At 45.0% G+C, this 25,040-nt stretch overlaps 1 protein-coding gene across 2 annotated transcripts in view; it reads left to right on the forward strand.

Moving 5' to 3' along the window:
* Positions 1–19,129, forward strand: part of ELAVL1 (ELAV like RNA binding protein 1) — a 53,758-nt gene extending 34,629 nt beyond the window's left edge. The window contains exons 6-7 of one of the 2 annotated variants that reach the window (XM_082331008.1): positions 7,515–7,628; positions 8,953–19,129. In XM_082331008.1, coding sequence (XP_082187134.1) covers positions 7,515–7,628; positions 8,953–9,277 — 439 coding nt within the window. In that variant the 3' untranslated portion in view covers positions 9,278–19,129. The remainder of the gene's footprint in view (positions 1–7,514; positions 7,629–8,952) is intronic. The other variant, XM_082331009.1, reaches the window with a different exon arrangement.
* Positions 19,130–25,040: the final 5,911 nt, after the last annotated feature.

Raw genomic sequence — 25,040 nt, forward strand, 5'->3', positions numbered from 1 at the left:
TTACTAGAGGATTTCCAGAGATCCCTGCCAATCTCGTCGTTCTCCGAGTCTCTTCAACTGTAGCCCAGGCAAGTTTAATGCAGGCAGCTCCTCACACCAGATTTAATTTCCCTGAAGCACTTGTCCAGATCTCCTCACCCAAACCTTCTAAACTACACCAAGGAATGAAGTTCTACATTGTTGGCAGTTAGGTGAGCCAGTAAAAAACTTACACATCTGTCTTTTGTGTGAGCCAGGGCTTCCATGTGTCCTGGTCCTAGTAAAATCTTGAGGCTTATGTCTCATGTTTTCATTCTTAATGTAATTGGATATTGTTATCATCATTCTTCCCCTTAAAATTTATAGCAGAATTAAGATGCATCAGAATAAGTAGTACAAATAATACTCGTATCCATAATTAAGATACCAAATAACTTTAATTTTGTCCTGTAATGATCACTCAGTAATAGTAAAAATGATTAATGTATTCATGTTAATAAGAGCAAGTGAAACTAAATTGTAATGACTAGTTAGAATCAGAGCCATAGAATTGTTTAGGTTGGAAAAGACCCTTAAGATCATAGATTCCAGCCCTTAACCCAGCACTGCCAAGGCCACCACTAACCCATGTCCCCAAGCACCACATCTCCCCGGCTGTTAAATCCCCCCAGGGATGGGGACTCAGCCCCTGCCCTGGGCAGCCTGGGCCAGGGCCTGGCAGCCCTTTGGGGGAAGAAGTTTTTCCCAATACCCAACCCAACCCTGCCCTGGCGCAGCTTGAGGCCGTTCCCTCTCGTCCCATCGCTTGTTCCTGGGGAGCAGAGACCGACCCCCCCGGCTCCAGCCTCCTTTCAGGCCGTTGCAGAGAGCGATGAGGGCTCCCCTCAGCCTCCTCTTCTCCAGGCTGAGCCCCCCCAGCTCCCCCAGCCGCTCCTCCCCAGCCTTGTGCTCCAGCCCCTGCCCCAGCCTCGCTGCCCTGCTCTGGCCACGCTCCAGCCCCTCCATGGCCGCCTTGGGGTGCGGGGCCCAGCGCTGAGCACAGCATTCGAGGTGCCATCCAGCCCCATAGACCTGTGTGTGCCCGGGTGGTGCAGCAGGTCACTGACCGTTTCCCCTTGGATTATGGGGGCTTCGTTCTGCTCCCCGTCCCTGTTTTCCAGCTCAGGGGGCTGGGTACCCCAAGAACAACGGGTCTGACTGTCAAAGACTGGGACAAAGAAAGCATTAAGTACCTCAGCCTTGTCCTCAGCCTTTGTCGCTCTGTTTCCCTCTGCATCCAATAAAGGATGTAAAGGATGGAGATTCTCCTTAGCACTCCTTTTATTGCTAATGTATTTATAGGAATGCTTTTTATTGTCTTTTACAGCAGCAGCCAGATTAAGTTCCAGCTGGGCTTTGGCCCTTCTAATCTTCTCCCTGCGTAACCTCACAACACCCTTGTAGTCCTCCTGAGTTGCCTGCCCCTTCTTCCAAAGGTCATAAATGCTCTTTCTTTTTTCTTTTCTTTTTTTTTTTTTTTTTTCCCCTCTCCCTGAGTTCCAGCCAAAGCTCTCTGTTCAGCCAGGCCGGTCTTCTCCCCCGCCAGCTCGTCTTTCAGCACATGAGGACAGCCTGCTCCTGTGCCTGTAAGATTTCCTTCTTGAAGACTGACCAGCCTTCCTGGGCTCCTTTGCCCTTCAGGGCTGCCTCCCAAGGGACTCTGTCAGCCAGGCCCCTGAACAGGCCAAAGTGCCCTCTGGAAGTCCAAGGTGGCCGTTCTGCTGGCCCCCCTCCTTACCTCTCTGAGAGCTGAAATCTATCATTTCATGATCACTGTGCCCAAGATGGCCTCCAACCATCACATCACCCACCAGGCCTTCTCTGCTCACAAACGAGAGGTCCAGCGGCGCCGTCCCTAGCTGGCTCCCTCACCAGCTGTGTCTTCCACACACTCCAGGAACCTCCCAGGCTGTCTCCTCTCTGCTGTGTTGTATTTCCAGCAGACATCTGGTAGGTCGAAGTCCCCCATGAGAACAAGGGCTAGTGATCGTGAGACTTCTTCCAGCTGCTTAGAGACTATTTCATCTGTCTCTTTGTCCTGGTTGGGTGGTCTGTAACAGACTCCCACCATGATATCTGCCTTGTTGGCCTTCCCCCCGATTCTCACCCATAAACACTCGACCCTATCGTCGCCATCGTTAAGCTCTAGAGAGTCCCTAACATAAAGGGCTACCCCACCGCCTCTCCTTCCTTGCCTGTCCCTTCTGAAGGGTTTATAGCCGTCCATCACAGCACTCCAGCTGTGCGAGTCATCCCACCCCGTTTCCGTGATGGCAACTATGTCACAGTTTTCCGGTTGCACAATGGCTTCCAGCTCCTCCTGTTTGTTGCCCATGCTGCGTGCATTGGCATAGCACTTCAGTTGGGCTGTTGTTCCTGCCACCTTTCCGGGGGAAGAAGCCCTGATTCCTACGTGACCATTCTCAGGTGCTTCCATGGTTTCTTACACATCCATAGCCCTTGCCTCTTTGCTGCCGCACAGATCTCCATCCCCTGCCTCCACTGAGATGGCAGACAGAAGGGCCTCGCTAGCGCACCGTCCTTCAAACATTGGCGTGCTGCCCCCAGACTTATCTCTAGTGAGCCTGATTTTATCCCTTTCCCCCTTCCAATCTAGTTTAAAGCTCTTTCAATGAGCCCTGCTATCTCCTGTCCAAGGATCCTTTTCCCCCTTTGACACAGGTGTACCCCGTCTGTCGCCAGCCTGGTGTTGTGTAGGCTGACTCATGATCAAAAAACCCGAAATCTTGCTGGAGACACCAGGCTCAGAGCCAGGTATCGATCTGCTGAGTCTTCCTGCGTCTTCCCTCATCATTCCCTGCAACTGGAAGGATGGAGGAGAACGCTGCTTGTGCTCCTGATCCCTTAACCAGTCATCCCAAGGCCCTGAAGTCTCTTGATTGCTCTCGGACTTCTTGTAGCAACTTCACCACTGCCTACCTGAAAAACCAATAATGGATAATAATCTGAGGGCTGTACCAGGGCAGGAAGCTTTCTCTTCACATCTTTAACCCAGGCCCCAGGGAGGCAGCAGACTTCCCTAAGAAGTGGGTCCAGTCTGCGTCTTGGGCCTTCTGTTCCCCTCAGGAGAGAGTCTCCTATGGCAATGACCCGTCTTTTTTCCTTTGTGGAAGCTGGTTTGACGCAGGGCGTAGACCGACTTAACCTCAGCGTCTCCTCCGAGCTCGATGAACCATCATCCTCGTCATTGTTCAGTTCCACTTCGGTTCGTTCATTGTTCTTTTATTGTACCATTAAGAGCATCGTTAATGTTACTTGCGTGCGTTTCTTATGTTTCTGCAGGCATGAGTTTTCACAAGTGGGGATAAGGTAAAAGAAAACCTTCTGTCTCTCTGTTCCATTCCTGCTTCTGCGGTAACCGTGTCCACTGACTGTGCCCAGTGCTCATTTGTCAACACATTTTGGCCAACTTCTGCTCCTACTTACAGGCTTGCTGATGGAGAAGGAGCTGAAGGGTTTTAGGTCCTACAGACTGGCAGAGGTAATAGATCAATAGAGTAATAGAGCAGTTCTGGGTTAAGCCGTGCTGTTACGAATACGCTGTGAAGACAAGATTCACCAGCTGAAGACAAGAACTGTCCATCTCTCTTCGTGTCTTGTCACAGACTTGCAAGAACTTGCACTTTTTATAACACTTCCTTTCCTCAGTCACGCGTGCATGCAGGCACATATGTACCTGTATGCACAACACACACCATCCCACAGCCCTTCTTATTTTTCTTCCCACCAGGTGTTAACTGCAAGTTTTTCTAGTGAGTCTTCCTTAATTTGATGCTGAACTTAACGAGTTATAATTATTCATACTGTGGTAAAGGTTAGGAACCTTCGCTTGGACTGAGTCTTGTTTGTTTTGTGTAGTGAACAAAACATGATGAAAGGATAAGCTGCTTCCAAAGAGCTCACAGTCTGTATAAATTACAGTTGTGGTCTCTGCTGCGTAGAGGTCGAATACTTAAACTGACATTTTGATTACACTTCATCTCATTCCATCATATCCCTGTAAATCCGGGATTAAGCCTTTAGTATCTCTAATTTATAATTATTAATTTCCTACAGATACCGCTCAGACCCTTTGTTTAATGTTCAGTTAATCCTTTGTAGTCCCTGTGGTATTTGTGGAATTGGTCTTAATGCCTTGTCCCACTGGAGCGCTGGCTTGGCCTGCTAATTCTGAGACCTGCTCCAAAGCGCTCCCTGTCTCCATCCAGAAGGAATGACCCTGCGGCATGGGACTGGGTTTGGAGGATAGATAAAACATCTGGGGCAAGGGTTTCTTTTCGGTATAAGATTTGTTTACTTAGACAGGATAATAAGCAGATCTTGAGGTGTTGAACTCTGATGAAACTGAGCAGTTAGCTCCTAAAGCTTGAGACGGCTGCCCAAAGTCCCTGCAAGTCCTGTGCTTTTACAGTTCGCCAGAGCTTTAGGCTAGAAGGATGCTATTTCAAATCTCGAGAATATTCCCAGTTCAGCTGGTTTTGCTTTCAGACTTGTTCAGGGTTGGAGCCAGTTCCCACTTCTTTTAACGGGCATACTTCTGTTGATAGCAGGGGCCGTGAGTTAGTCCAAAATGCCTGAAGGGGAGCTGTTATTTGTCGATAACTCTTTGATCATGTGGAAATGTGAGAAGACTCCAGAGCGTTTAACCCTGTCACTGACAATATTGCTCGGCCAGCTCCCACGCATCTGTCTCGTTTCACTCCAGTGAAACTGTTTAAATTTTCAACCTTTAAGCCAATTTGTCCTTTGGATGCAAGTTGTCTGTGTTGAGAACACCACAGAAGACGACATTTCGTCCAGAGTAGCGTTTCATCCACGTTCTAGAAGAATGTGGTACCGAAACCCCTTATTTCGATTGCTGCTGCTCTCTGATATGTGGCTGTTTTGATTTAATACCTTTTTAAGACCTCTCTTATTTCAGGCTTAAAGCCTGTGTCACTGGATACTCACCAAGACTTGTTCTGTGCACAGTAGATCGTTCCTATCTGTATCAGGGTATAGGAGAAAAAGGTGCTTGTGGAGAAAACAGTGGGCATGACCAGTGTCAGTGTAGTTGAACTCCTCTCTTTGTGAAACTATTCAAAACTAAAAAGATGCCAAGCTCACGTGCGATGGCAACATAGGCTAATATTGAAAATAATATTACAGCTTATCAGCATGAGGTAAGCTGTGGGATTGCTCCCCCCGTGATGCTGCAAGTAGCTGTTCTCAGATTGCAGTGAAAAGAATTCAGAAAAAAAAAATTATAGGACTTTCATAAAACTAAAAATAAACTTTTCATTTAGGAGGGTCACTCCTGAGATTGTCCTCTGGTGTGTTAAAATAATCCCAGAATCTATTAAATGAAGCAGCCTGTCTCTTAACAGTAGAGCAAAAGGTCATTCATATAAATGAGAAGCTTATGAAGTGAAAAAGATTACAATTAAAAAAAATAGTGTTGCTACTTAAAGTCACAAGACGTTGGAGTTTTGAGGCTAGCATGACTGAGAAGAAGCATCCATAGATGTCATCATCTACTGATGCTTAGGGAGGATTGAAAAAAGCAATGTGGAAGAGACAGTATAAAAAGAAATGCAACAAAAATGAGGACACCAGCAGTGAGTATGATAAGACCGAGATCGTTCAAATTACAGTATTAATGGGATTTTTAAAAAGTTTTCTCTGAAACATCGTGGATCTCTGTGGGCTTTAGTGTTGTTTGCCCAAAGCAGTCAGTCTTTTCGTAAGTATAACTTCCTAAGAGTCATTTTAAATCCGTGTGGTCAAAAAGATCTTTTCCTGTAGGACAGAGAGGTATTGCGCATCGGCCGCTCCGCGCCCGGCCGCGGGCAGGCCGTTATCCCGGGCTAACCGCGAGATCTTCATCCCTCCTGCGCAGGCCTTCGGGCCAGGCGGGGCGCAGGGATTTACCGGGCAGCGGGATTGCAGCTCAGCCTGCGGGCTCTCGCTCGTGCCAGGTGTTCTGTGCGATGCTTCCAGGTGGATGCAAGTCTGAACGTAAATTTAGCCGTCCGCATAAGTCTGATCCTATACCGCGTTTACTGTCACCTTTGCAAATTTCTTTTTTGATGGTTGCTTTTTAACCAGCCAGAAACTTCTGTTAAAAGTTTCTTTTTCATGTGAACTTGCAAAGTATAGCTTCGCTTTAGAACCATGTTAGATCTGGGTGAGAGGGATATTGTGTGTGAGGTGGTATTTCCTATGCTTGGTTTTTTGAAGTGACTTTTCAAGTCTTTTAGGGATATTTTTACCCTGTGGTTTTTTTTGGTTTTGTTTTTTTGATTTTTTTTTTTTTTTTAATAAACCTGTAACATTTTTGTGAGTCAAAGCGGGAAGAGAGGAGAAGCTGTTTGAAAATTAGTGTATCCAAAGAACAGAGGTACTTGCAGAGGTACTTACAGAGGTATTTTAAATTATTTTGCTTGTAATATGTATTTAGATTTGTTGCCTTCCTGCATTCAACCCCCAGCTGCTCTTCTACAAGTGTTTCCCAGCCTTGATGTACGGTTGATCTGGGCTTGTGGGCAGAGCCCGAGGCTTCATAGCAAGCAGGTTCAGAGCTACACTGACTGCTGGAACCAACGTCATGCAATTCTGAGCTTAGTGATTTTTCTGCTCTCCGTACACATGAGCAGGAACCCAAGACTGGTGATCTGTTGAGATGAAAACTTTCCAGATATTGAGATAAATACATCCTACCAGGTCATTACTCAAATGGAAAGAAGCTACAGAGCTGAAGGTGTGTGTCAGAAAAAGTAAGCATATAAAGCATGCAAACACAGGAACATTTTTATATAAAAGCAAAATAAATAGTAGTTATGTCACATAATCATCAGATCACACGGATCAGTGCGTTTCATTCACATTCTGATACTCTTAACTGCTTTTTCAGTTTTACTATAGTACAAGGATTCCCAAACTTGGATTTGCTTGGGGCTGGCCAACAGTGGCAGCGGCAGTGAGTACGTGCAGCACGAGCTCAGGTGTGTCCGCACTGTGCTCTAGAAACACCAGCGTCAGGCAGCCGGCTGGGCTGCAGCCTGGCTGAGCCAGGCCAGCGCTGGCTGACGGCAGGCAGGCAGCGGCAGCTCAGGTGCGATGGAGGGGAAGGGCTCTGTGCCGCCAGGACTCCCCCTGCTCCGGGTACGGGAGGGTCTGGTAGCTCAGGGCCCCGGGGAAAGGAGCTCTGAGCAGCGGAGAGCCTGGGGTGGGGGAGATGGTGACTGAGTGGGTCTCTGTGTGAGTGCATCAACCGAAGTGCCACGCTGAACGTGAGCTGACTGCCCTGCATCTGCGTGCGTGCTGCTGCGGCTCTGCTCCCCTTCCTTCTGCTACACCTTGCCGTGAGCCCTCCCGTCTCTATAAAGACAGCAGCAGCTCCTATCTTTGTGCAGGGCAAGCAAAAGTCAGTGGGGAAGTGTTTGGCACTTAATGCAGCGTTCACTGCCCAGACATCCGTTCCCTGTTTTCTCCAGGTCAGCAGAGAATCAGGAACTGCCACCGCCATGTTCTTGGCAGAGAGCAGCACGTGTACCGCTTTTAAGTGGTTTGCATATCACCAGTGGTACACCACAGTTTGGGAACCCCTGGTATAGTATAATTATATTTCTACAATCACATGACCTCACATTTTTTAAATAATACATAAGCACAAGGGATCAAATTGAGTTTCTTACCTTAACTTTCACATTTCCTGACCTTTGAGTGCTTACCTGTGCAACCGTAATATTGCATTAAAATATTCTGAAGCTTTGAATTTCTAGGATGGAGACCAGAAATAGAAGAAAGGGGAATTAGAGATGTGGGTTATAGGGGAAAAGAAAATAATACAAAGCAAGACATAAAAAGGAGAGGGGGTTTGCTTTTGGTTATGCATAAGTACTGCTGGGGTACTCTGCAGGAGGCAGGGCTTAGGAAGAGCGGGTAGGTGAGTTAAAAAACCCAGTTCAGTAAAGTCAGATAAGTTTTCCTAGTATGAAGTTGGTGTAAAATTAATAAGAAGAAAACACACATGCATACTGAAATTGTAAAACTGTGTACTTAAATGTAGTTTGCTATTTTGATGTTTGAAAGCTACTGCAGCTAGAATATCTGCACAACTGGTATTGAGGAATAAACCCCTGAGATTTAAATTCTGTAGCCAGAAACGTGGGGCATCCCAGCTACTGAGAATCGACTGAGGAAGTGCTACTATTTCCTTGGCTGCCTAAGAGCTGCGAGTATGCATGACTGTGGCTTCTTTAGTAGCCTGCTGGTACTGGGAGTGTTTGCCTGCACCTGCTGCCTTATGGTGGAAAAGGGAGTAGGTTTATTCTGTTCCACAAAAAAAAAGAAATTTAAATTAATACACGCAATCCCCACTCCTAAAACCAAACCATCCCCTCCTTCCCCCCTCGGCAAATCCCAAAGAAACCCTTTGGCTTAAGAGTTCCCAACGTGCTATTTTAGAGGCAAGAAAAGGAGGATATAGGATGCAAACTCCTTGAGCGAAATAAGTGGGAGGTGCCCGAGGGTGACCGAAGCCAGCCGGGGCCTCTGGGGAGGTGTTGCCTGCTGCCCGCACCGGAGCAATTCTGCACTGATGCCACGGAGCGCTCCTAGCAGCCGAGCTGGGTTGCAGAGATTGAGCTGGGTCCCCTGTGAAGGTGATCACGTAATCTTGCCTTGCAACTGTTCTGTTGCCTGCCTATTTCTCAGGACAGTTCCCTGTTGATAAAGTAGTTGGAATACTTAACTTTTTTTTTTTTCCTGGCAGCTGTCAATTTGATTGTCAATTTGAATGGGGAAACATTTCTTTCTGGCGGTTTTGATGTCCATGTAGAAAAATATTCATTCTCAGTTGCTTCCCATTCAAGTTACTTTGCTTAATTGAATTGAACTTTTACATGAAATATTGTGCTTTTTATTCGCTAGGTTCTCTCCTATGGGTGTAGATCACATGAGTGGGCTTTCTGGTGTAAATGTTCCAGGAAACGCATCTTCTGGCTGGTGTATCTTCATCTACAACCTTGGTCAAGATGCTGATGAGGGAATCCTCTGGCAGATGTTTGGCCCCTTTGGTGCGGTTACCAATGTGAAAGTTATTCGAGATTTCAACACCAACAAGTGCAAAGGTTTTGGTTTTGTGACCATGACAAACTATGAAGAAGCTGCAATGGCCATAGCAAGTCTTAATGGCTACCGCCTGGGGGACAAAATCTTACAGGTTTCCTTCAAAACCAACAAGTCCCACAAATAACTTGCTCGTGCTTTTTGTATGGAATAGATAATTGAGTGACAGAAGTTGAAACATTTTTGTTAGTGTAAAACTCATTTTGCGCCAATTTTCACAAGTGTTTGTCTTAGTCTAAATGAGAAGTGAAAAAGGTTTTATATTCTGGGATGCAACTGACATGTTCAAATGTTTGAAATCCCACAATGTTAGACCAATTTTAAGTTCCTTTAAGTTATTTCATTTAAAACATGTTAAAAAATCCCCTGAAATCTTAAGTAGATTGCATTAACTAGACCCTCTGGATGGTGGTAAAATTGAAGCATGCTTTCACTTATGAGACTAACATTTGTTCCATTGAATGTTGTCTGCAAAAACTGGAATTTTTCTGAAAAATATCAGGCTGAATTCATTAATTTTCTTGTTTTTTATGTTGTTGTTTTTCCTACCCATTCCCCTGACCTTCTCTACCCCAGACTCGGTAGTATGGAAGAAAAGTTGAGAAATACTAATGTTTTAGTTGACAGTACATTGTGTGATCAATTAATATTCGTTACTACGTATATAGTCGAGGATTAGGCTTTTTAAAGTCAAGGTCTTGTAAGTAGTAGCATGCCAGCATAACTTTTAACACCATTGATGAGGTAAGTTGCACACTGAGCAGTGGCCAAGCTGTCAAATTCAAAGGTTTTAGAAACATTACTTTTAAAGCCCACTTTCTAATAGGAATGGACCAAAGAGTTTCAAGGAAACTCCGGGAAGATTTCAGAGTCAAAATGAAACTCCAGAAAGAGTGTGAATATATGTTGCTACTTTATCAACCTGAATCTCTTCTGTCCAAATATTTAATGCATGGTGCACTACTTACTGGTACATTATAATGCAGCAAGATACTTACTCCTTTTCAAAGATCATTATAGTTTGAATTCCTTTGGTAGTTCTATTTTGTAAAGAAAAAAAAAACAGTTATAAACATTTGAGCATTGTATTTCTCGCATCCCTTCTAATGAGTGCTAGATTTTTCTATTTTAATAGGATTTTGTTTTGACAACTAGCTTTACTTATTGAACACTCAGCAGAAAAGTACTTACTACTTGCAAGTTAGATATTAACAAAAACCCCTTTGATTTGTAGATTTAAAGATGAATCCCCCAAGTTTTCTGCAGACTGCCTTGAAACTTTGAGTTGTTCTGTTTCTGTTAATTTTCTTTTGCTTTTTTGTGTTTTTTGTTTGTTTTTACTTTTGCATTTAAGAACATTAAATTTGATTTTGTTTTGCTCAAATTTTGTTTTGTTTTTTATTTTCTGTTATTTTTTTGCTAAGTATTGCACAAAGTGTCCAGCTTTCCAAGAGGGTCGTTTTAAAGAACCATAGTTCCTCTTTCAGAGTTTTAAGTTACTCCTTTGCCAGATGAGTAGAAGAAAAAGGGTTGTGAAACAAGAGCGCTACGAGAAATCTGTCGCATAGAAACTGTGTGCCGCAGAGTGGTGTAACCCTGCAGGTGGTCTTTGGTAGGAAACCCGGGAAGGATTGCTCTGTTGGTAAAGGCTGTGGAAGGGTGCTGTGCACGACTAGAGGCTCGGCCGGGGCAACTTGCAGGTCTGGTGTCCGTGTTCGGTTGCCAGAAGGTAGAGCAAACACGAAAACGGGGAGAGTGGCAGTTTTATTGCAGTGTCTCCTTTTTTTGCGTGAACCTCTACCAGTCCCAAAGTTTATTTTCAGATTCCAGAGGCCGTTCCGTGCTGCCTGCTCGTATCGCTACATCCCCAGCTGACCTTGCCCCGTGCTCGCAAGTGTTTCTCTCCTTCCTGCAGCAGGATCTGCAGTCTTGCGCAGCCCAAAGGAGTCTGCAGCAGCACCTCTGCGCGCTGCCGCTGAAGAGCGGCTGAACGAGCTGCCCATCTCTGTACCTTCAGCGCTGTCTAGGAAATGCTGTTGCCGATATTTCTGGAACTGCCTATGGCATGCTTAAAGCCGTATAGATAAGATAGATGCCATATAGATATATGGCAGAGCGAGCAGCCTCCCACTGTTTTTCAGCTTGTGTGCAATGAATGTAAGTGGGATTTCTGCTATTAATACGCTCAGCCTTGCCTTTCCTGCCAGTCCTGTTCACTCTACCATCTTTTGAGAAGCCACCGTAAAACGGTGGCTGTCACCAAGCAACCAACCAGCTCCAACCCGCCAAAGTGTGCTTTCCGGCTGTCTCTTCCAGTGTCTGTTCCAGATGTTTCCACTAATTTATCATTATCCATTTATCACTTCAACAAATACTTCTTTTCTGTATACGAGGAGAGCTTCAGAAGCGTTCAGGGGATTTCTCTCGAGTTAGAACTGCGTAGTATAGAGAAGTCCTCTTACTGTGTCCCATCACCTCTTAACCTTGCGCTATCCTGGTTCACAGGAGCGGGTCTGCAGTCGTTTCCAATTTCTTGTCATTCTCTCTTGCCTTATTTCATATAAGGTTAATTTTCAAACTAAATGGGAGTTGCTGTTTTATCACAGCATTTAGACGGGGTTTCAGACTTCCAACAAATGACACCCTAAATACGACTTGGCATCAGTAATCATTGCAAGCATGCTGGCCGTTGCAGCCGTGTCGGCGGCACGCTGCTGTGAGTTCACTAGCTGTCACTGTTTTAAAAAACTTTTCTTGGCGGCTTTTTGGCATCACCGTCATCTCACTGCTTCCCTATTTTTCCATCTCTCGTTCTTTACTAAATAAGAAGGAAATGCAGGATATTGTTTCAGTAGTGGTATGAAAACATCTCTTTTAGGAAACATCTGATCCCAGCTTCCTTTGATAGTTGCTCTGAAAATAGTTCCCGGGCAGTTGCTGTGCGGAAAGCACTGCTGCTTGAGTCGGGAGGGAGGAAACAAAATCCTGCTAGCCTGTCAGGAGCTGGTACCAGAAGAAGCGCATGGTCTGCACCATTCTAACAGTCAGTAAATACTTGGCATAAATAGCTGAAGTCAAGAAAAAAATATGTATGTATTCTTGATGGTTTTGGTCCGAAACGATAGTCCGTGCATCCTAGTGGTAAAGACCAAAAGGAAACTTCTGGAAGTGGAAACTAAATTCTAACAACAAGTACTCCACCAGCAGTTTTTCTACCCAAAGGGTACGAGCAACTGGTTTCCTTATCACGCCATCCAGCGTACCCTCCTTTGAAGCTCTCCCTTGAACATAGCTGCTTGAAGAGAGGTTTTGGCCTCTTAATCCTCGTGGAGTTTAGAAAAACTGTGGATATGTTCTGCCTTTTCATCCTTTAATTTGATGAAATATAGGTATTTCTTTCAGGTGACGCTTCTGTCTCAGTCAGTGCTTACAAGATCTTTGTAAAACCAAAGGCCCGTCTCAAACCGGAGGCCCCTGACATTCCTCAGGAGATGCAGAGGGCTCAGTAAGGTAGAGAACACTGGAAAGTCGTGGTTGCTGGATCAGGATGTGATGATCAGATCTTAAAGACCTGGATTTGATGGTCCATGCTGGAGATGTGCTACAGGGAACAGCTGTGATGGGAATGCTTTGGGGTCCTTTAGAAAAGGTTAGAAGCCTCGCAGGACACCCCCGGGTACCTGCTCCTGAAGGATCAGGTAGAGTTCCCGATGAAAACACATCGTTACGGCCGTGCTGCTATGGCAGGCTCTTGTGTGTAGATGTCGGAGAGAATTACGATGTCTCCGGGGACAGGGCGTGGGCTTTTGTGCCAGCATTTCCGAAGGGATCAATCTGGCTTTCGTGAACCTGCAATTTGGGCAACACCGTTCCCTTTTTACGCTTATTTGATCAGGCAGACAAATATGGTGACAGAATGAGAAGTTTATCTGCCTGTGTTTAAAAAGAAAAGGGGAGAGAAGGCTTTTTCATCCATCTCCTTACGGTCAGGGTAGCTAGCCTCGGAGCTGAAGATCAGCCGGTTGGGAATCCAAACGGGAACACCAGTGGTACTGTCGTCGGGCTTCAGCCGGGCTCTGTTGTCAGATGGACCTGGTTGCTTTGTGTCCAAAACTCACTTGCTTTCACAACGAGAGGACTTGTTTGCATGCGAATGCTTAGCACTTCGGCAGAAACTGGCCGTTCTCCTGTGGCTCTTCCCGGTGGCGTCACCCTGTGCTGGCCGGGAGCCGTCTCCTTTGGAAGGGGTCCGCAAATCAGTCACCTTTGAGCCTTGGCTTCTGTGGCAATCAAAAGGCTTCGAGGGCAGGATCGCATGTTGGGACTTGATCAGCCTTCAGGACTTTGAATGTTAAGCTAATTACATTTTTCAGGAAACTTTACCAGCTGTTGAATGTCTGGCGTTACTTTAATTATTGCTTTCTCACTTTTAGCTTGAGAATCACTTTGTTTTATCTTGGTATTTCTTTTGAAAGGGAAGCTCTGCTGCCCTTACTTGGTACCTATCCTTTTCTCCACTTTTTTTACGAATACTTGTTGTATCTGGCGCTTCAGGAAGGCTCTTACCAGGCCAAGGCATGGCTGCTAAACACACTTGTGACGGGGCTGCTTCCAAAATTGCACCTGAGCGGTCTTCATTCTTTGTCAGACTGTGGAGTTTCACTCTAAAACGAGACAATGCTTAGTGAAGAGCAAAACTGTCCTGATTGTGGTTGAAGACCACCTCCAAACTTCTCTGAAGATGTTCTGGGCTTTAGGTGTGTTGTTCAGAATAAAAAAAAAAAAATTAAAAAAAATTGAGATTTTCTTAGTATGTAAAAAAAAAAAAAAAAAAAAAAGAGTTTTGTCAAAATGAAAATTCCTTGAAGGCTTTATTCAGACTTGGTCTTTTCCAGTCTGTTGGTTTATTAATAAGTTTTTATTCCTGCTCAGTAACTTACACTTGCTTCCCAGATTTCTGCTATGAATGGAATTCACCCCTGTGCAGAAAGCTAGCCACAAGCCTAATCACAGGTCAAACCTTCTGTTAACCATTTGCAGATAGGGAAATTTCACAGGAAAAGCAGAAAAGGAAAGTCTAATGCTGCTGTGTACTTTGTATAAGCTGGCGGAGGCAAGTACAGATCCTTCAGATGAGGAGACGGCGGCATCAGAAAAGCTATAAACACGAGCAGATTCAACGCAGCTTAGTGTGTTTAGTTCTCTCGTGATTCCATTTTAGATGGTGTCTGTATACTAAAGTGTTGAATTTATTTTGTTCTTCAAGCTACGTCATCACAAAGTTTGGTTTACTTGAGATGCTGTGCTCCACTCTTCTGTGTAGAGGGAGGGGAACCGAGCCAATGCAGTTAATGTTGCCTCCCGTGCCGAGCTTGTGCCAATCCCTTCACTTCTGCTCTAGATCTGGGACTGAGAAGGACTTGAGGATCCATCTTTTAGCCTGGAAGGAGGAGTCAGGAAACACCACTGTCCAGAGCAGCGGCCCCGTAGTGGTGTGTGTCCACACATCTTTTTCCTTCCCTCTGGTTGGTTGTGTTTTTTCACTACATCTGTATCACGATAGCGTGAAAACCACTGAAAATTCAGAGGTACATGAGTCACTAAAGGAGGATAAATTTCTCACTGCAGTGAGTCCTAGTTGCTCAGCTTGTGGTCACTACGTTTGTCCAGGTGACCAAAGGGTGTCAGTATGGAGAGGACACCTGTTTTTGTAGGGGCATTGAACGTTGTAGTAATGCTGTTCATACAAAGCAATTAAAATCTTAAAAAAAAAAAAAAAAAAAAAAAATTTGGCATAGCTACATTTATAGAAAGAATGTTCAACAGTTAAAACCAAAATGATGAAATAACTGTAAAGGTGATCCATTATTTTGAATGTTAAGTTTTGGAAATGAATAGTCCCCAAGGGTCCTTAAACATTTATTATAATTTTCTGTTGCTTTAATGTTCTGGGTAAGGTCAATAAAGTAGAGATTCTCCAAATATTTCAGGAGAGATTTTTTTCAGTGTATTGTAAACTGTAATAACTAAAGTTACTTTTGGATAGTTTATAGTTACATATGTAAAAAAAACCAAACAACTTGGAGAATGTCCCCATGTTTACTTTTTTAACAAAAGAAACAGGTCTTCTAAGAAAATAAACTGTTTATTGCAAGTAGGTCCTCTGATACATCCACCTGCAAAATGTTAGGGTTTGTGGGAGGTTTTTTAACATACGGCTTTTTGTGAACTACTGACGGTGATCTCATGGTTCAACCACAGAAGTCGAATACAGAGCAATTTGTCCTAATGCTGCCTTTCTCAGAAGGTTACCGTGTTTTTGACTTCCACAATGAGGGAATTTGTACCACTGTCAGTGAAGCACCTTATTGTAACATTTCTACTTTTTAGGCTCCTAAGAATAGCTTTAGAGTGCAGGGACCAAATTCACATTTAGCGTAAGAAAACACAGCTCCCTTAGTGGAGCTGCACTTGGGTTTTTTTCAAGAACTGAATTTGTCACCCTCGGTACTTGAATTCTCTGTATTTGGAAGCAGAAGAGTCTGTGCCGTAGGCAAGTTCCTCTAACGTAGCTCTGCGCTTCTCCATGTCGGATACTCAGCACAATAGAACCGATCACTCTGAAGATCAAAAGGCTAGCGTTTATTTTCTGTGTTTCTTCTACTTCATTGGTTTTTCTCCTTATGAATTGAAAAAAAATGTGGATCTCATAAAAAGGGTCGCAGTTCCCTGCCTCTTGCGTGGGGATGGTGCGACTTCGCCATGCCGCAGCCGGCAGAATCGAAAATTGCCGTTAACCTCTAAAAGTGTCTGCTCGTAGATTAATCAGGTACAGCGTCATTTCGTGACTGGGTTTTGGTAGTAGTCTTACGTAGTAAAACGGAACGAAACTTAAGTGTTGCTTTCTCCTTCTGCATGATTTAAAAACCAGTTGAAGCCTTTATGATCTCTAGCGCAAAACACGACACCCAGTGAGTGGATTTGACTTTAAATCCTGTTGTTGTTTTCTTCGGTCTTGCTGCGGTTATTTGTTATAGATCACACTTAGTAACACATGGACAAAGGTTGAACTAGAAATATTTTTCTGTTGAGTGGAATTTTCAGCACTTAAATTCTTTTTGTTGGTAACGATGGAAAATCAGTGCTAGCAGAACTGCCACCTGAAACCTCGAAAAATTGCTACTGTGTTCACGTTTCAGAACCTTTATTCTCATACTATTGTTCCTTATTTTTAAACATTTTTGAGCAACTTTTCAGTGGTACAGCTGAACTTTTTCACTTGGTCATTGAGAAGAAAATGACTTGAGACATTTGAAACATAAGTTGGGATAAACCTTTATTTGACCAGTAATTTTGAATAATACTGTACTTCTAGTCTTTTTATTGATTTAATTTCCCTTAACTTATGTAATCTTTTGTTTATAAATTAATCTGTTTGTGGGACAGAAGGTTTTATCAATTGTTTTCCATACTGTATAGTATATGGTTAAACATTTTGTATATTTAGTGTGTTTTTAAGTTATTGATTTGTTTTATATCAAATAATTTATTTTTCAGGTACCATTTTCATTTAAACTTTGTTTTTACATGGGTTTATTTTAAATAAAGTATGACACTGCTTTCCAAATGTCTAAAATGAAGTTGAATCCCATTGTGTTATTTTGAGACTACTTATGTAAATTAACTTATTTTAGAAATAACTACAAAAATGTACCAAGTTCATACTTTGGTTGTGCTTCAATTCAAGTGCTTGGAAATTGTCTGCAATGATTTTTGAGCAATTTGAAAAATTGGGATTTTCATATTGAAACAGTTTAGATTTATGGAATGAAGCAGCAGCTTTGTAGAATCCTGTGGATGGAATTATGAGCATTGTTTTCTACATGTTGTTTTCAAAATTAAATGAAACGACGCCTAGATATTTTACGCTAGTGTTAATACTTAAATGAAATGATCTGTCAATAGCGCAAAGGAGTTTTGTACTTTTGCCACATGTTCATTCCTGTTTTTGTTGAGTACTTGTTTGGAACATACTCATGATGTTTTTAAGTGACCCATGATGAGAGGTGATGTGCTTCAAAATAGAATTAGGCTTTTACTTAATTGTTCATATTTTGTCTTTTTTTTCCTGCAGGCATTGGATTATTATTGTGCAATTTGGAATTTGACATTTTTTTCAGAAGAATCTGAACTGTGTTCATGAATAGGCTAACCAAACTTATGCCACTAAAGATTTTGTTGCTTGTAGCCTTGTTAGAAAGATGGAATTAAAAGAAGGCACGTGATTTCCTTTTTATTTTTCAGGGGAAAAAAGTCGTTCTCTCCGTCTTACAGTGTTCATCCCGATTAAAACAAACCCAAAGCCTAGCTACACTGTTATCAGAAAGGTGTATTGAAACTTTTGAAGAGAGCTCTTGAGAACAAGAAACCCATCGGGCTTCAGGTCAGGCAGGGTGCTCTGGGTGCTCTGCTCCGGCGGCGGCTCTGCGGCGGGATGGGCGCCCTGGCCTAGCCGCCGCGGGGGAAGCGCTCGTGAAACCGCGTCCCTTCAGTTGGAAGGAGCCTGTATGCTGCCCTTGGCTCTGAACAGCCTCTATTCAAGCGTTACTCCCTTTTTCACCAACACAAATTTGTAAAGCTTTGATAAATTGAAGTCAGCTCCTGCTGAGTTTCAGCAGGTGCCTTGCCGTGTCCTTTAGTCGCAGAATTATCCGGCTCTTTCAGAGCTGGGCTCACTATCGTTGAGTTGAGACATTGGCTCTGATTTTTCTCTTATCTTAATGACTGACCTGTGAAAAGGGATGTAAAATAAGAAAAAACCCAGCGTCTCACGTATGATAACATGGAACGGACGGTGATGCTGCATCAGCTCAGGCATCTCCATGCAGTGGAAAACTGGATTTCCAGTTATTTTTTCTTGTTACGGGAACTGCTCAGTCCAGCACTGTTCACAAATTGGAATTATTCTTCGTGCTGAGTTGGTAAAGAGCAGAAATGAGCATTTTCTGTTACTACCAGTATAACAACGGATTATGGAATGTGCAGCATCCGTTGTAATCGGGAATGCTTAATCGCCAGGCGGCATTTTAGACCTTCCCTGGGTTTTCCTTCAGATGGAGCTGAGGCGACTTCTACATTCTTACTCCCACCACACGTTAGTCTCGCGTGATTCACTTCTTGCAGGTTCATTCTGACCACCGTTGTATTTTCCAGGCTTTTCCTCTATGAAAAATCATGAGGGAAAACCAGTATTAACCACCAAAAGGCTTAATAACAAAACATGGCCATGTGAAGTATGGGCCCCTCTCAGAAATGGCTGTTTTTTCAAAAGGAAAACAAAAAAATGAGTGTGGACCCATTAACGCCAGGTGGAGATTCTGGTTTTGCAGAATTCCCGATAGCCTCCCAGGCTTTAGACTCTTCCCCCACTTGCTCTGCTGTGGGGACTGTTGGGGTGTCCGACTGTTAAATTTCCCCCCTTTATTTCCAGAATATTGGGCGGGGGGAAGGGGAGAAAAAGGGAAAAAAAAGGTTAAACTGCAGTGATTTCCATCTTGCTGGAATGTCAGGAAACAAGGTGGCAAAGCTTTCATCCTGTCTTTATATTTTTCTCTGTATCTCCTATCTTTAAAAAAAAGAAATATGGGAAAATATTAGTAAAGAATGTCCTCCTAGGCCCTGTTAGTGGTGCCTTTAGCTCAGGATTTTGCCTCCAGCAGCGGCAGTAAGAGAAGCTATTCAAGGAAAGCACCCGAAGGCTGGCGCCATCCCGCCCTCCCTTCTTGGCTCCCCTGCTGCCTCCCAGCGCGCGGTGGCGGGGTGTCAGAGGGCCCTGCCTGCTCCCCTGACGTCTCCTCTCCTTTTGCTTCTCGGGTTTGGAAGCTCCCTTTCTTTTCCTTAAGCTGCCTGCTGCTCTCGTCGCTTGCTGACAGCAGGAGACTGGAGGGAAAAGTGGAAGGTTTGGGGTAACCGTTTTACCTGCGCGTGGGTTATCAGTGCGGTCGAATGAAGGTGAATAAATGGTGGTGGTTCACTCTCTGCACGGTGACGTAATTTCTTTTTTTTCTTTTTTTTTTTTTTTTTTAAAGTATTTATGTAGAGAAGCAGTGAATTTAGCAAAATGGGAATCAAGTTTGTCAGAACATAAGTGCTACTAACATCTCATTGGCGAATATTTTTTTTTTCTTTGCAACAAAATTAATTTAAACACAATTTGTCACAGTTTAAAATACAGATTTTATTTGTTTGAATTGTATAGTATAGGATATATACATAGGATATATACATAGGATATATACATAGGATAGTATGTAATGCTTTAAATGTTGAACTTTTCCAAACGGATTGACTTCTCTCTGCAGAGCTGTAGCTGGAGCGCTTATTAAAGAGCATGGTCTCCACTTAAACTAGAACTTAAAAGGAACTTCACCGAGTTTAATAAAAATGAGTTTGGGGCTTCCTGTATTCTTTGAGTAGGTATCGGTGAACCTCTTAAACTTACTTTAACTGAAATTCTGTTTGAATGTGTTGGAACAGATTCTGCCCCCAAGTCCAGCCCGTGCATGCTACAAAGAAAGATCATAAAGGAGAGCAAAGCAGCAGTTGCTTGCCTTAGGAGCAGTGTTGAGTCAGTATAAACAGTGCTGAGCTGCTGCCCTCTCATAGACTTCGGTAGGCTCCAGCTCAGGTATCGCGGAAGGAGCGTGCACTCGCGCTTTCAGGATTGCGAGGCTGTATTGCAGCCTGCGAACGGCGACGGTAAGTAAGCTTGCGTGCTTCTCTAGGGTCGTGGCGCAACTGGGTTTGGGCTCAGTCAAACAGGCTTGCAAAATTTGGGCTGAAACGTTTCTGTGACCATATATCCTGCTTCACCTTTCTGTCCCAGATTGGTCCTTCTGCTTTGCATCTTTCAAGAGACCCAGTGTCCGTATACATTTATATGGGTGTATACACACACACGTAATGCCTGTGCGTGTATGCACGCGTGTATGCACGCATTTTAACACATTATGTGTTAAAATGTGTGTAGACTGTATTTAGAGACAGCTTGTTTAGAATGCATATATGACCTGTTAATTGTATGTATTAGCGTTGTGTGTCTGCTGTATATGCACATATACGCTATTCCACATGCCTACACAGTATAGAAGTAATTCAGACAAAGACGTATTTCCTTAAACATCCAAGTTTATATAAAACTTTATAACAATAGTACAGTGATGTGGTGAGCAAGCTATGGAAGTTTAACAAAATTAATCTCCAGCTGGGTAAAAATTTAATATCCAGATTTTTCTAAAGTTTCCCTTGAAATAACTCTAGATAACGGCCACGTCTGTATATTGTATCTTAAGGTTTCTCAGCAGTGGTCCTGTAATGCATAGTGTCACTGCTTTTCAGGGAGCACCTCCCGTTCCCATCTCCCCGTGAGACAAAATGCTGTCACTTCTCCGGGAGTCAGTGACTTCTGAAATTATTTTCATTTTGGTTTAAGCCACCTTTACGACATTTATTCCCCTTTCTGTTTTTACCGTATTTCATGGGCCTTAATGTTCTAATCCTTTCTTACTGCAGGAATGGAGGAAGGAAGAATTCGGCTCCAAGAAGGACTGTGATTCTAGTGCAATGGCAGCGACTGACGGCGTGTGCCGTGGCGCGCAGCACGACTGCCCGGGGCGCGCCGCCGGGCCCCGCTCCCCCCACCCTGTCACTGGATTCCAGGATAGACGTCCTGGCTGCTTGTGCTAGCTTAGATAAAACATATTGAAGCCTTGCCCGAGTGTCTTAAGTGCTTCTTTTCTGAACAAGGCAAAGTTAAGATTTGAGGTACCGCACACTTCGATGTCTTTGCCTTGTTCACTCACTCAGCTGGCTTATAAGGACTTGCACCAGTTGTTTTATTCCCGGGCAGCGGTGTCTCCAGCGCTGTGGTAGTTCCTAGGAAGCGTTCTGGCTGTCCTGGTTTGCATCTTATGTTACTTAAACAGAGCAATTCTCAAAGGCAGCGCAAGAGATGCAGCGCAAGATGGAGTCTTGTGAAGCTTTGTGCTTTCCTCCCGGTCTCAGCAGGTTTGAGCCTCGCGTGCCGGTGGACTGCTGGTGGCCTTGATGAAGGAATGTTTGCCCTGAATTTGGCCTCTCCACGGTCATATCACAAATACTGACCTTACAGAAGAACAGCTCTAATATCCGCTGCATGGCATCTGATTTCCCAGTTCCTTTGTCAGTACACGTTCTGGGTTTGGGTGAGGGAATAATGCAAGCTGGTCATGCCCAAGAAAGAATAAAAAGGGAAAAGGACAGACTTTTTGTTTAATTGGCGAGATTAAGGCAGCCTGACATAATTTGTGAAACATTCCTTCTGCAAAGAATAACTCTGCAGGAGCGTTGGCGCTCTGTGTCGGCGTGGGGCAGGGAGTCGTTGGCGCGGGAGAGCTGAGCCGTTTCACCCCTTTGCTCAGGGAAGGCGGCGAGCATCATCTAATCCTAGGCAAACTTTTTGTTGCACCAACCAAAGGAGGAAAAGAGGTGCGATGCCCTAGTATGAACAAGGATGAAATGGTTTTGCTCAGAAATGTTGTGATGCTTTGCAGTATACGTGCTAGAGCGGGATTGTCTCGCCTGCTGACCAGCGCTGCTGCTGCTGGAGCTGCGCTGCCAGCCAAGGCCTGCTCCTTGTTGGAGCTCGCTGAACGAGAAGTTCCTTCCAACGGCCGCGCTTCCATGCCGTCGGCACTCATATCTGTGTGAAAGATTAATAGGTTATTAAAATGACATGGTGTGATACAGCTTCAAAAATGTTTTTGTATTATGAGAGGATTTTTAGATATTCAGGTCCTAAAAAAAATAAACAATAATAATAATCAAATATCATTGCAGACATAAAGGAGACTCCAAAGGTGAGTTCTGGATATGGTTTTAGGTGATCGTGTCGCTATAAATGCTCCAATCTCCAGCATCTTACACCAGCCCTCCACCATCATCTTACTTGTGCTGATAAAACACTTGGTAGGTCTTACTTAAGTGTAATAGAAACCACACCAATGGTTACTTTAAACCTGGATCAGTTCCTGGGTCCGTTTTCCGTGTAGTCCCATGGGGATATACATACCAGCGCTGCCGAAGGGGCAGTTAGAGGGTGGGATCAAACAGCTGAGCTTGGGGCGGCTTCAAGCGGCGCTGCCATCGCAAGATGCCCTCGAACGTCCTTTGGGCGCTTGGCGTCAGCGGGGCGGCTTGAGGGAACTGGAGGAGCTCTTTGGGGGAACCAGCGGGACTAGGAGGTGGAGGATGTAGAGGACAGTTGGAGTTGCTTCTTAGTCAAACTTGCTGGTACAATCGTCAGTCAGTTCCTGGCAAAAGAAAAAAAAAAAACTGCACTGGGAAAAATCCAACCCAAAATATTAAAGGAAAATAAGAGTAAATGGAGGTGGGGTAGGACTGGTTGGCAGCAAAAGATCCACGTAAAAGATCAAGAAGTGAAGGAGGTGTTCGTGATGCTGCGAGGTGGGATAGGGAGCCGAGGGGAGAACGTGGTGTATCTGGCCGAAGCAGGGTGGGTGCTAAGCGTAGCGTAGCTGCAAGGAAATGGCTGCTAGCGGATGCAAAACAGGCGAGACCGACGCGTCCTTAAGTGCAAGTGCACCAGGAGCACTGGAGTCCTGGTAGTAAATATAGTGACTTGTCAGTCCTGGTGGTATCTTATGAGCGGAAAATGATGAATAACGGGCAAATGCGTGGTAGGGGAGTGTGGCGTGGGCAGGTGTAACCCCATCGATCCGATCTCTGCGCTACGCGGTGTGTTCAGTCGGCAGGACGCCGCGGCCTCTGCCAAGGGGCTGTGCGCTGCGGAGGCTGGGTCCGCCCGGGGCACAGCCTGAAACGGTGTTCGAAAGCCATGCGCTTCAAATCACGAATAACAGATTCAAAGATACGGAGGTAAATGGAATGGTTCAAATACGTTTTGTCACAGATTGTCACAGATTTCATCACAGAGTCGTTAATTTGGTGGGTTTCTCTGAGAAGTTCTTTAAAAAGAAATACATTTTATAAATCTATAAAACGCAGTAACTCCCATTTACCTGGACTTTTGTAAAGCATTTGATATGGTATTGCATAACACGAAATAAACTTGGGTAATTACAAATACAGGAAATTTAATGTGGGAGTTGCTTTGAAGAAAGCGGCAGGGAAAGTTAAGCAGCACATTTTCAGCTGGGAGGACACTATGCCTTTCTCAGCTTTTTGGCGTTTATACCACTTACGTGCTGTGAAATCCTCAACTGGAAATTGCTGAGAGATGCTGTAGCTCTTCCCTACCTTCCCTTCCCTAACCCTTCTCCCAGTTTTTTGTGAGTATGAGGAGAGGTTTTGGAGAAGTCCTGTGCTCAGCGCTGGGCCCCGCACCCCAAGGCGGCCATGGAGGGGCTGGAGCGTGGCCAGAGCCGGGCAGCGAGGCTGGGGCAGGGGCTGGAGCACAAGGCTGGGGAGGAGCGGCTGGGGGAGCTGGGGGGGCTCAGCCTGGAGAAGAGGAGGCTGAGGGGAGCCCTCATCGCTCTCTGCAACGGCCTGAAAGGAGGCTGGAGCCGGGGGGGTCGGTCTCTGCTCCCCAGGAACAAGCGATGGGACGAGAGGGAACGGCCTCAAGCTGCGCCAGGGCAGGGTTGGGTTGGGTATTGGGAAAAACTTCTTCCCCCAAAGGGCTGCCAGGGCCTGGCCCAGGCTGCCCAGGGCAGGGGCTGAGTCCCCATCCCTGGGGGGATTTAAAAGCCGGGGAGATGTGGTGCTTGGGGACATGGGTTAGTGGTGGCCTTGGCAGTGCTGGGTTCACGGTTGGACTTCGTGATCTTAAGGGTCTCTTCCAACCGAAACGATTCTGTGACTCTATAAATGTCCTTGCACAGAGCATGGGTCTGATGTGATGAAGAGGAGTGTACAGACACGCACAGTCAGGAATCGGGTGTGCAGAACTGCAACCAGTGATAACGTGGATGTAGAACCCTTCTGTGAAGAGGAAGCTTTGGGTGCAAACTGTTCAGGGACCTGTAGAAGCAGGAGAGTCCCTGTGATGAGTCAAACGGGCTCCATCACGTGCTTCATGGCATCTTGTGACACAGGACTGAAGCTCTCAAGAAGGTGAGAACGTGAGGGGGTCCCATTTACACCGGCTACGTCGGCCACTGGTCTGTATCCTTTGGCTGCGAGTGAGGAAATCATTCCAGGACGGGATTTGGCAATCTCCTGCCGTCCTTGTCACACATTCTTTTATGAAAATGTAGTGGAAGGCTGTTGATGAGAACGTGGAAGTCTCAATGCATCTGGTCGTTCAGGGATTTGTCGCACAGGCGGCGTGGAAGGGGGGAGGCTCAGAATGGCCACTTAGCGATTGCTCTCTTCCAAACAGGCTGGAGCGAGCACTTGCAGAGAAACTTTTTGGCTGCCCTGTTCCCAGGCACGGTGCATGACAGCGCCGTTGGGCTCTTCGTGCTTACGAGGGAATAGATGGACAGGCCCAAGCCTTTTGACGTGCTGTTAGTTTTGAACCGAACCGTCCTACTTTTCTTATTCTGACAATGAACCAGTTGAGCAATGTGGTGGTTTTCTAGCTGGGGATGGGACACGAGTGGGAGGGAGGCTGTCGTGTAGGTCGAGGATGCAGTGAAATGAATGAATCGTGCCCTCACAAACCTGTTGAACTGCTAAAATTTTCCAGGTTCAGACAGCTTAACGCCTCCCTGAAGTAAAGTTAGCGATGGCATTGCAGCGGTAACGGGCACAGTTGTTTGCTGTCCAGAGCCAGCGTGTGCTCATCATTGAATTAATATCGTCAGAATTATCTGTGTAATACTGGCTTCAAGCCGTGTGTTCCTAATGGAGCTGCAGATTCAAACCAG

Source organism: Platalea leucorodia, assembly GCF_965183815.1.
Source record: "Platalea leucorodia genome assembly, chromosome: 21".
NCBI lineage: Eukaryota > Metazoa > Chordata > Aves > Pelecaniformes > Threskiornithidae > Platalea > Platalea leucorodia.